The sequence below is a fragment of the Cebidichthys violaceus genome, unplaced genomic scaffold (assembly GCF_023349555.1).
Source record: "Cebidichthys violaceus isolate CVI_PGR_0920_01 unplaced genomic scaffold, fCebVio1.0.p SCAF_7, whole genome shotgun sequence".
Classification (NCBI taxonomy): Eukaryota; Metazoa; Chordata; class Actinopteri; order Perciformes; family Stichaeidae; genus Cebidichthys; species Cebidichthys violaceus.
In genome coordinates, this window is record NW_027176927.1 from 7,413,246 (window position 1) to 7,424,474 (window position 11,229).

At 40.3% G+C, this 11,229-nt stretch overlaps 1 protein-coding gene across 1 annotated transcript; it reads left to right on the top strand.

The window, feature by feature from the left end:
- Positions 1-28: 28 nt before the first annotated feature.
- erp44 (endoplasmic reticulum protein 44) lies at positions 29-11,014 on the top strand. The gene is made up of 11 exons (XM_068735395.1): positions 29-164; positions 2,977-3,049; positions 3,800-3,839; positions 4,179-4,294; positions 5,170-5,354; positions 5,492-5,607; positions 5,694-5,868; positions 6,107-6,218; positions 6,323-6,464; positions 8,641-8,743; positions 8,840-11,014. Exons 1-11 carry the CDS (start codon positions 105-107, stop codon positions 8,948-8,950), a joined length of 1,233 nt encoding a protein of 410 aa, XP_068591496.1. The 5' UTR covers positions 29-104; the 3' UTR covers positions 8,951-11,014.
- The last annotated feature ends 215 nt before the right edge of the window (positions 11,015-11,229 follow it).

Genomic DNA, 11,229 nt, shown 5'->3' on the forward strand with positions numbered 1-11,229 from the left:
GGTCACCGTGAGATTGTTCGACGTCGGTTTCCGCCTGAAGTCTAGAACGGCGTCGAGACAAACTGGGAAGATTCACCACCACCACCTCCAATAACTAAACTACAATGAAACTGCTAGCAATATCTCCCTCTCTCGATATCCGCTTCTTCACGGGTGTGCTGCTGGTAAGCATGTGTATCTCATCCTCGGAATATGCATTGAATACTACGTTTACAACAGCAAGCTAACGTGAAGCTAGCTAAGTTAGCCTGGTGCTGCACAGTTAGCAGGCTAGCTAACCGATGAGCCTCTTCTGGCATGTGACGTGACTTTTAAAGTGGCTAAAGGTGACTAGCGGGGCAGCTCGCTCACTGCTGGAAGTGCTGTTATTTATCAGGTTCATTGTCCTTTGACTGGGTTTCACCAGACGACTCCCTTAACTAATTAAATTATCCAGCTGCAATGTCAACTTACCGGTAGTGATGAGTAACGTTAGCTGTAGTAACAGTATCTCTATTTTATAATCCAGCTGTTTAACAGACAGTAACATCAAAACTGGGCGTATGTTGGACACTTAATAACTTTGTTGAGGAGAAATAAAGCATCGAGCTAGCATTAGCTGTTACCACATATTGACAGCAGCGAGATAAACTGCTTGAATGGTTAGTTTAAGGGGTTTTGTTTATTGAATGCATTGGTATACGGTTGTTTATCGAGCTTTATGTGTGTTATTGTACGGATGCACACATTTATTGTGGGACTCTTCGTGTATCTGTCACAGACTGTACGTCTCTCTCTGAATGGTGTTCGCCGGTTGGAGAATTCCTCTGTTGTGGCTCATTCTTATTGGCTGACAACCCGGAACTAGACATAGTGTGACTGTTCCGCTGTGGTGAGAATTTTGGGCCTGAAATGAAAACTTAAAACTTCTCTCCGAGTTGGAAGAGAAGTGTCTTCATCGGTCTAACCACAGCAACAGCGGCGTTTGTTATCAGTACGCAGCTGTGTCAGCTTATATGGTAAAAATACACAATAATTGTTCTATAAACGTTTATACTGTTTAACTTCCAAAAGGAAATCAGGAAATATTTTATATTGTGCTGAAATTACAAGTCTATTAAATGATTAGTCAATCGACATAATTATAATGATTATAATTATTGATAATTGAGTAATTGCTGACACCTTTATGGCCATTTTTCATGCATCCACACATACGTTTAACTAATTTGACACTTCAAAGATTAGATTATTAATCATTTAATTGATTATAAGCCCTTTTTTTACATGAGGAAACACTTCAACAACACTAAACAAAGGGAAGGATAGTGACTGTTAAACTCCCACTGTTGGTTTATGTGTGAACTAAAGTTCAGTTACATATCAAGGGTTATCCAACAAAGCATTTAGCACTGCAGGCTCTGGTTATTTCACCGTTTGACAATTTGCGGCGTGTCTTAAAACTTGAATTGATGTTTGTCACAGCCTTGAGGAGGGTGACGATCACCATATATCCTGTTTGAAGAGGATGTTGAGTCAGAAAAGATAACACAGCAGATAGAGATAGTACAGGCACACTTCTAAAACAGTGCAATGTTAGGTGTTTATTACAGTGGCTGATGTTAAATAGGTGCAGTGTGTGTCATGATGATGTAGAGCCATATTGCATTTGCAGCCTCAATTCAATTATTTATTAAAAGACTGTTAGTTTTGACAATATAGTCTTCTTTGGGCTTCTTTCATGACGTTGGCATTGTTAAACATACACCCTTTTAATCAATGATTTCATTCAGGCTACAAATGCCTTTTTTATTTTTACCTCTGTTTTCATTTGGCAATCAGCACCTCAACAACGTTGGTGTTCTTTCCCCCTTTTCACCCTCCAGTGAATGTCATTTGAGCCCTTAAAATGTCTCTGTGGTGATCTCTTTCATACAGAATTATTTTATACAGTTTTGAAATCAGAGCTGGAACTCAGAAATCCCCTGTTGGTGCATAATAAGTTCACCATGTTCTCATTTTTTTGTAATTCATCCAGAGAGGGATGTACATGAAAGAAAAAAAGATGTCTGCAAAAATAGCATAATTCTACTGAGCATAGTTCTAGCTCAGGTTCTCTGGTTGTCAGAGAAAATGTCAATTTTCCAAAACAGGATGTTTGTATAAAATTGTGTCAGTATCCTTGTTTGATAGCCATATTATTAGAGTAAATAGTGTCTGAAAGAATATGAATTGAAATAGAGTACATTAGCCTCAATTAAGCATTAAGGTGACGAGTTGAATGATTCTAGGTGGAGCTCATAATCAGCTGCTGATTCATTTAAAGATGACAGCGGATGCAGTTTGACCTCCTTAAGACATATGTGGGCTCAACACACTGTAACAAATGGACGCTGCTCCACCGTTCCATGTTTTTTCACATTTTTTAGCGACATAAAGTATCAAAAATGGAAGTTAGAGCGTCTTTAGCTTCTGTACTATAACTAATTCTTCGGTGAAACTGAATATTTGAGCAGTGTAGAGTTATGAGAGGGTTTTTAAATCAAATCATGCGCATTTGATTGAATCGGTAAAAAGTGGAAGGGCTCATAATGTAGCGTGATATGGAGCTACAGAGGACTGTGGCTCCACACACTCCTCCCTTGTCGCTGAAAGTTGCAGATTGATGGATGGATCTCATGATATTATTGGTTTAAATTGGTTGGTACTGGCTTACGTAAGCACACTTCATATTTTGTTTTATTAGAAGATGATTGAATTAGAATATAAAAATACATTTTAGTAAAATCTTTTTTCTTATTTTTAAATGTGTGCACAATATGAACAGCGTAGTGATCTTAAAGGGTTAAAAAGGCATTTTTTATTTCATCTCAACTTCAAAGTCTTTTTAGTTGTAGATTTTCCCTCTGGGAATAACTAAAGGTTGTTAAGTTGTCTCAACCAACATGCATGTGTTTTTATGTTTAAACGTTGATCTATCTCTTCCTGTGCCTGCAGGTGATGGGCCTCTCTACTCCCGGACAAGCAGAAATCACCAGTCTGGATTCAGGCAACATTGATGACGTCCTAAGTAAGGAATCACACTTCAAGACTTGTTTATATTTGCGCTTGGCGCCGTAACGCGAGCCTCTGTAGATGGCATTTAAAGGCGAGTTGGCCTTCTTTGTATAATCCCATGACATATAAATAGTGCTCCTATCAGTTAACTAATTATGACAGTTGCGTGATAGGGCGTGACAGGTCACAACTATTCCGAGGTGCACAACCAAGCGTCGTGGCCACTTACGGAGCCGTCGTGCCCCTCGCACCGACTTCACTGTGGCGAGTATAAACTAAGCTTTAGCCTGTCATGAAGACAGGAAACGGGGCCAATCAGCTTATTATCTTGTATTTCTTTCTCTTGTATCTAGATCTTGGCAAGGAAACAATCAAGCGTATTTTCCAAAATGTCAAACTATTCGTTTAATACTCATTTTCAACTATTTTGTCCTCCCTTGTCTTTAAGAGATATTAATTTTTCCATCTTTATTTCTTCTGCCAAAGATGTAATGTTTTCAATCCACTTTGTTAGACTGTTGGTAGGACAATCTTTTGGTATTGGATGCTTTGGTTAAATGCAGATAAACAGTATGGCTGGCACCATTTAAACCTTTTCTAAACCTCTTGTGTTGTTTTAATCCATCATTGACAGAAAACTAAGGGGTTTAAGATTGATTAGCCTAATCACCACAACGTTTTACAAACAAAATATACATTTAAGAGTGTATTTAGTAATGTATAGAGGCTTATATGTATTTCCTGTTTGTGTGTTTCCTTGCAGATAATGCTGGAGTGGCATTAGTCAATTTTTACGCAGACTGGTAAGTGTGTCGTTTTTCTCTCTTTCTCTCTTTTTCATTGGATGTCATAGATGTTCAAATGGGTTTTGCTCATGATGCTGACTGTTCCTATGAACGTCACACGGTATAATTAGATTACTGTCATCGGCAGTAGAGATTTTGTTGATTTTTACATAGTGTGTCTCTTTTATTCTCATTTGGTCTAATTAATTGATGGATTGTCAAAGGCAAAAATCAATTGCCAACATTGTCAAATATGTCAACATTAAGTCCAATGGATCTGAAAAAGTCAATATAACTTCCTTTCAAATTATGGAAATGGTTTTGGCCTCACACAGCTTCCCCTGCCCTGCTTTACAGGTGCAGGTTCAGTCAGATGCTCCATCCAATTTTTGAGGAATCATCTAACATAGCAAGGGAGGAGTTCCCTGAAACCAAGCAGGTGGTGTTTGCCCGTGTCGACTGTGACCAACATTGTGAGTGTTACGTACCTTTTTTTTATTTGTTTTTAATGTTCTTTTTTGCCAAATATCATACAGATGTAATTAACATTTAAACATTTCACACTTATTAATCTTTTTTTAAATTTGTGTAACCTATAACATGAAAATAATGAGAAATGCCCAACACAAGTTACCAGAGCTAAACCATTTATTCACTTGATAAACAGCCAAAGTTTTTATTTCATAACAATGTGAAACAAAAACAAGTGAACTAATACAAGTGATTTTAAAGTTTAAACTGGAAAATGTATTTATGTTTTCTTACTTAGATGATTAATCTGTTGCCCAAATCATGATTAAAATGAATATGAATATATGGGGGGTGGTTGTCGGTTGTTTATGGTGAAAAGAGGCACACATGCGCACACACACACTCATACTATATTTGATGCACGTATGTACACATAGATGCCCTGGACACCAAAGCACTGAAACATAAACCGCCAGCATCAGCCTTTTGAGATAAAGCAAATTAAAGAGAATTATTGATGACCTGCAAACTGTTTGAAGACTAATGACAAAACTGCTGCTTCCTGTGAAGACGGGAGGCTTAGAGACACCCCGCAGGGAGATTGACACCTGCCACATGCACACACACACACGCACACACGCTCTCATTCAGTGCGTGTATAGAGAGTATTTACTCTTGGCAGGGGGCAGCTTTCATGTCGGAGATCAGAGCTTGGAGCTGACTGAAGGCAGTGTTTTCAGACTGAGCTTTAACTGCCGTCTCTGTCACCGCTCCGCTCTTCATCCACCCTTCCCCCTGTGTTTTTAACTCAGCTTCTTCCTCTTCATCAATTGATTTGTCCTTCTTTGCTTAACTTCTCCCCTGCCTCGCTGTGTAGCGGACATAGCCCAGCGGTACCGCATCACCAAGTATCCAACGCTGAAGTTGTTCCGCAATGGGATGATGATGAAGAGGGAGTACAGGGGTCAGAGGTCGGTGGCGGCCATCGCTGACTTCATCCGCCAGCAGCAGGTGGACCCGGTTAAAGAGATGAACTCAATGGAGGAGGTTAATACTCTGGCTGTGAGTAACAAACAAACAAACAAACACACACACACACACACACACACACATACTGTGTCTAATAAACATCGCAAATTGCCACATTCACAGGAAAAGGAAACGGTATAATTTATTTTTCATAATATCTTATTCAACAGAGGAGCAAGAGAAACGTCATCGCTTACTTTGAACAAAGGGACTCGGATAACTACCACATTTATGAAAAAGTTGCCAACATCCTTCGTGATGACTGCACATTCTTGGCTGCCTTTGGGTGAGACCATCTTTAATTTAGGCTTAGATTTAATTCTTCAGTTTCTATTTATCTTTACATTTTTCTTATCTGCTGTGCTCTTATAGTGCCGTATCTGAGGTCGAGCGCTTCAGTGGAGACAACATAATCTACAAGCCTGTGGGGGAGAGTGTCCCTGACATGGTCTACCTCGGCTCACTCAGCAATTTCGACCTGACCTACGCTTGGGCCCAGGACAAGTGCGTGCCTCTGGTCAGGGAGATCACCTTTGAAAATGGAGAGGTTTGCGGCCGGCTTTCTATAGAGCATTGTCTGCTTGACCTTTTGCTTTTTTTGATCTGATATTAAATGTATAAATCTGGATATCTAGATGTACATAAGAATTATTTACACTCACAAAAACAGCCTGGAGGGTATTTATGGAGTCTGTGTGGGTCGTCCATCTGCTGAGCCACGGAAAGGCCCTGACTCCATCTGTCTTTGACACTTTGTGTGTGTATTTGTATTTGTGTCTTTTCAGGAGCTGACTGAAGAAGGAATCCCTTTCCTCATCTTATTCCACGTTAAAGAAGACGCAGAGAGTTTAGAGAAGTTCCAGCATGAAGTGGCTCGCCAGCTCATCAGCGAGAAAGGTGAGGCTGTGTGTTCGTGGCACTTTGTTTTCCGATCATTGCTCATGAGCTGAACGGTCTTGTCTACAGAAGTGGTGTTCATGACTTTGGTGTCTCCTCTTCAGGGTCTATAAACTTCCTGCACGCAGACTGTGAGAAGTTCCGGCATCCTCTGCTGCATATCCAGAAAACTCCCGCTGACTGTCCCGTTATTGCTATAGACTCATTCAGACACATGTATGTCTACCCCGACTTTAAAGACCTCAAGTGAGTACCACCTTCCACTTTCTCTTTAAAATGAACTGTATGTGTGCAGCGATATGGTCCTTAAATATGCACAATATTATAAGATAGATAGATAGATAGATAGATAGATAGACTTTATTTCAGACTCGGGGTCCAGAGAGACAAATACATAAAATGACATACACAAACAGTAAAAGTACATAGGCCTAGCAATGCCTTACAAAGAGACAGCTGTACCAATGTCGCCACAGCTGGGACTGGTAGCGTGTGCTACTAAGCCTTATGTTGGTTAAAACAACTATGATGTCATTTTCAGAGTCATTAAGTCGACTAATGAATTTGTACATGAGATTTCTCAAAACAGCTTGGAAGGTATTGACTCCTGCAGCCACAAACATTCCACTAGCACTACTCCATCTCGGTTTCTTTAGCAGTATCCTCATGGCGTCATTATAAGCTACTTGAAGTCTCTGTAAGCTCTTCTTTCTGTAGTTTGACCACAAGTGTGCAGTGTAGAGTGGTGTACAATATGCTCTGAACAGAGACATCTTCACTGTATCTGTACACATACCAAACTTGCGTAAGAGACTGTTTGCTTGTGCATACATCATACAGCATTGCCTAGAAATGTCCTTGTCGAACTGTCTGATAAATCATTTAATTCTGTTGTCAAACAATACCAATACATTTTATTTTTTATTTTTTTTGCGATACCACCATGTGTGCATCTCCCTTTTTAATATTTTTTTGAAAAATAGTGATTGGCTGGTGATTTTTTTTCATGCAAAAAGAAAGACAAATATAAGTGAAAACACAAATGCTGAAATTAACAAATGAATCACCCACATGTCAAATTACTCTGATATATTCAGCAATCTTTAGGACATTTTTGAGCAATTATTGCCTGATACTGACACCGTATATGAAAATGTTCCTAACGAAATCTCCCTAAATTAATCCCATTACATTTCATTCATTACACACACACACACACACACACACACACACACACACACACACACACACACACACACACACACACACACACACACACACACACACACACAAACCATAATCCACTGTGCACTCAAACAACAGAGAAATGTCACACCTCCTAAAATCTGTCCTTTATGAATGGGCCAGGACACCGGAGCTAATGTGACATGATTTGGCACGTGCAATAAGTGCTAAACTAATCCAGTCTAATCTAATTTAATCTTATTTATTCTGCCTCCCCATCCCCACCTCTCGGCCTCCCCCAGTCCCCAATCAGAGTTTGATCAGATAGACTGAAGCCCTGAGGACTGACCAGCCCTCCACAACCTAATTGCATCACATCAACCCCGCATGTGGCACACAGCTTGTAATTACATTAGCACAATGTATGTTATATATAAATATATATACATACATACATACATACATACATACATACATACATATATTTGTGTGTGTGTGTGTGTGTGTGTGTCTGCATGCTCTGACACACAGGGTTAGCGTTGACTGGGGACCTGCTCCGCTTCTGTGATATGACAACAGCTCATGACCTGTCGTTAATAAGCATACTTGATATGGATTAATGCTGCTTCACGACACGCCCGCAGGGACAATGTCCTCTGCTGCTACCACAAGCGGTTTACTCTCACATCAACTATATTTCTGAACTTCGTGTGTTGGAATGCCTTTGTCAAATGGGCTATTAAGAGCCACTTATGAGTTATGAATTTTCTAGTGCTAATGAAATTCACGAGTGGTCCAGCCCTGTTGTACAAGTCATGTACAGACAAAAAACAAAAAGGAACCTAAGAATCCTAATGCTTCAATCTGAATGAATTGTGTTACGGAAATCTACTGACATAAAGATAGATAACTTAAATTAACTTAATATTCAGGTCACACTGTATCATCATCATGGCTTTTAATTTTTTTAGATTCTATGATTTTATTGGCTTGATTTGGCAATAAGATTTCTACATCTTAGTAGCTGTTTAGCTAATGATACAATTTCACAAATGCAGACCTTCATGAATAGGGGGCACTGATCAGAATGAAATTATCAAAACATTTGATCTGGGTTTTTTTAAACTGAATTGTTTTTACAACCACTTGCATGAACAAGCCTCCCAGAAAAAAATAAGAGATTTTGGATAAGGATACAAAAATGTTGTTGCATGTCCAATGTGTTTCTTTCTTCTAGTATCCCTGGCAAGCTGAGGCAGTTTGTGCTGGACCTTCACTCTGGAAAGCTACACAGAGAGTTTCACCACGGTCCTGATCCCACGGACAGTACGCCAGGACAGGTCAGACAGCAGCGTCAGCACACACCAGCACGGAGCCACTGAGAGTTTATTTTACTGCGTCATGTGAACACTGTTTGTTCTGGCTTTTACCCTCAGGAGGAGACGGGAGGGGAAGTGGCCAGCAGCCCTCCAGAGAGCTCATTCCAGAAGCTGGCGCCCAGCGAGACTCGCTACACCATCCTCAGTCGGGACCGTGACGAGCTGTGACCTCAGCAGCCTTTCAGCGATCCTGTGACTCAATGCCATGCCCCAGGGTTAGGTGGTGGGGGGGGGGGGGACAGGCAACGGGACAGGCAACGGGACAGAACAGCAACACCCAACACCCTTACTGAAGAGAGAGATAAAGAGAAGAGGAGGAGAATGAAGGGGGAGGAGGAGGAGGAGGAAAAAGAAGAACAGGAGGAGTACAGTCCACGACACAACCATGTTGGAATAACCTATATTTTCATAACTCTTTCACGTACAGTTTTTATTTTGGATCAAAAGGAAGGGGGGGGTAAAGAAGAAATTGTGTGTGGGCGGGTGTTAGGGGCAATAGGACATCAAAAGAAGTGTTTTTACTTTTATTTTTTTGGAGCTTGTAAATATGTTTGTGCTACATGGGAGTCTCATTTTTGGTCTAAATTAAATGCAGAGTTTTCTTTATTTTATTCCTTTCTTTATTCCGGCTTTTTGTAGTGAAAACTAACAGAGCAGTTCCCTCACTTCAGTCGTAAGGTTCTTATCTGTGGGTAGTCCAGTTCAGCCTGTCTGATAGGAGACGCTTGTTGTTTAGTCTCTCTGACCTCATGGCTGCATCTCAATATGACCAACTCTAGTTTAATCCATTTGTAAATTTGTAAGTTATAACAATATACCTGTTTGAAGTAGCTTTATCTCCATATCTTCTCCACACACATTCAAAAGGAATAGAAAAATGATTGGTAGTGGTCACACAACTTTAAACCATGACTCGTCACAGAAGATAAAGAGACTGAGCTACTCCAGCCTATTGAGATGCACCCCTTCTCTCCTTGGTACTAAATGGTTCTAGATCATGTCTCTTACAGTGCTTATAAAAAGTATTGCCCCCTCGGACCTTTTTAATGCGTCACTGTTTTACAACCCTGAATCACAGTGGCTGTAATTAGGATTTTGTTTTTTTCTCCAATCAACAGAAAATACCAGCAATGTCAAGGCGAATGAGCCTTCTGACCATGATACTAAATTCTGTGTTTAGTAAAGCCTAAAACTACAAAACACCAAAAAGCGCATCATCCCTACCATGAAGCCTGGTGGTGGCAGCAGCATGCTGTGTGGAGGCTTCTCGGCAGCCGGCCCTGGGTGGCGTGTGATGGTGGAAGGTTATATTTATGCAGCAAAAGTGCAGAGAAATCCTGGAGAAAACGTACAGCTATAGATATTTATCCACAACCCCAAACATTATGCCGAATCTACACAGCATTTAAAAGAAGTGTGAAATAATTAGTGTATAACTGTTACAGGCCAATTGAAGTAGACCTCAGACTGTAACTGTTGCCAAAGGTGCCTGTTACGTATCGTCTTGAAGGTCATGAAAACTTGTGCAATCGGGATTTTTTTTCTTCAATTTTGTACCCAAGAAATCTGAGCGTCTTTTGTTTTTCTGCTCGGTGGCTAAAATGCTGATTACCTCCACTACTGTAAAACATTCATAGTCAAAGGGGGCTTGATACCTTTTTAAAGGCACAGTATTTGCCGTAACACCTCGGAGTTGTGCTCCCAGGAATCAAGGAGGATTATTTTTTTTTTTTTGCAATGATGTACTTTCAAATTATTCTGAATTTATGAAATGCTGTTGTTTTTGCTGTTACCTGTTGTCAAATGTGTCATCATGCCGGGGGAGAAAAGACGTCCTTCCCAGTGCTTTAAAAAGCCGAGACAAGAGGGGAAAACCCATGCGATGAACGGTGGAAATTTACAGGCCGCCACTTTATACAACTTCTCTTAAAACTGGTTTTGTCTCTTTATATGTCTTTGAGGTTTTGGTATAAATCCAGTTCCTTGAGATCCTCTTGAATTAATCCAGATTAAGAGCGTGGGGAACCATTGCTACGTTTGTACTGTGCATCCATGCCCTTCCATAGAGGCCACCAGATGCCTGCATAGTGACATATCAGCCCACATACAGAAGAGCAACTTGGGGGGGGGGGGGGCGTGAGGCCATTTCTAAAAAACAGTCATCTCAGAGGGGAAGAAGAGTAAAAAAAATAAAATAATGAAAAGGTAAATTAAAAAACATTTTACAGAATACTGTGTTGTCTGATGCTTTATATGTCGGGTCCCGCTGACCTCTGATATTTATCCAATGAATGACATTATTGAAAAGAAACGTTTTATTTGCGGTATAATCAATACATGGCAGGTTGTTCCACTCCAGTCCCTGAAGTGACCTGGACAGTGGCACTTTGGTGCTTTATGTGCAGTTTTGCTCTCACACGTTGCAAAAGCAGGTCAGTATCTATAAA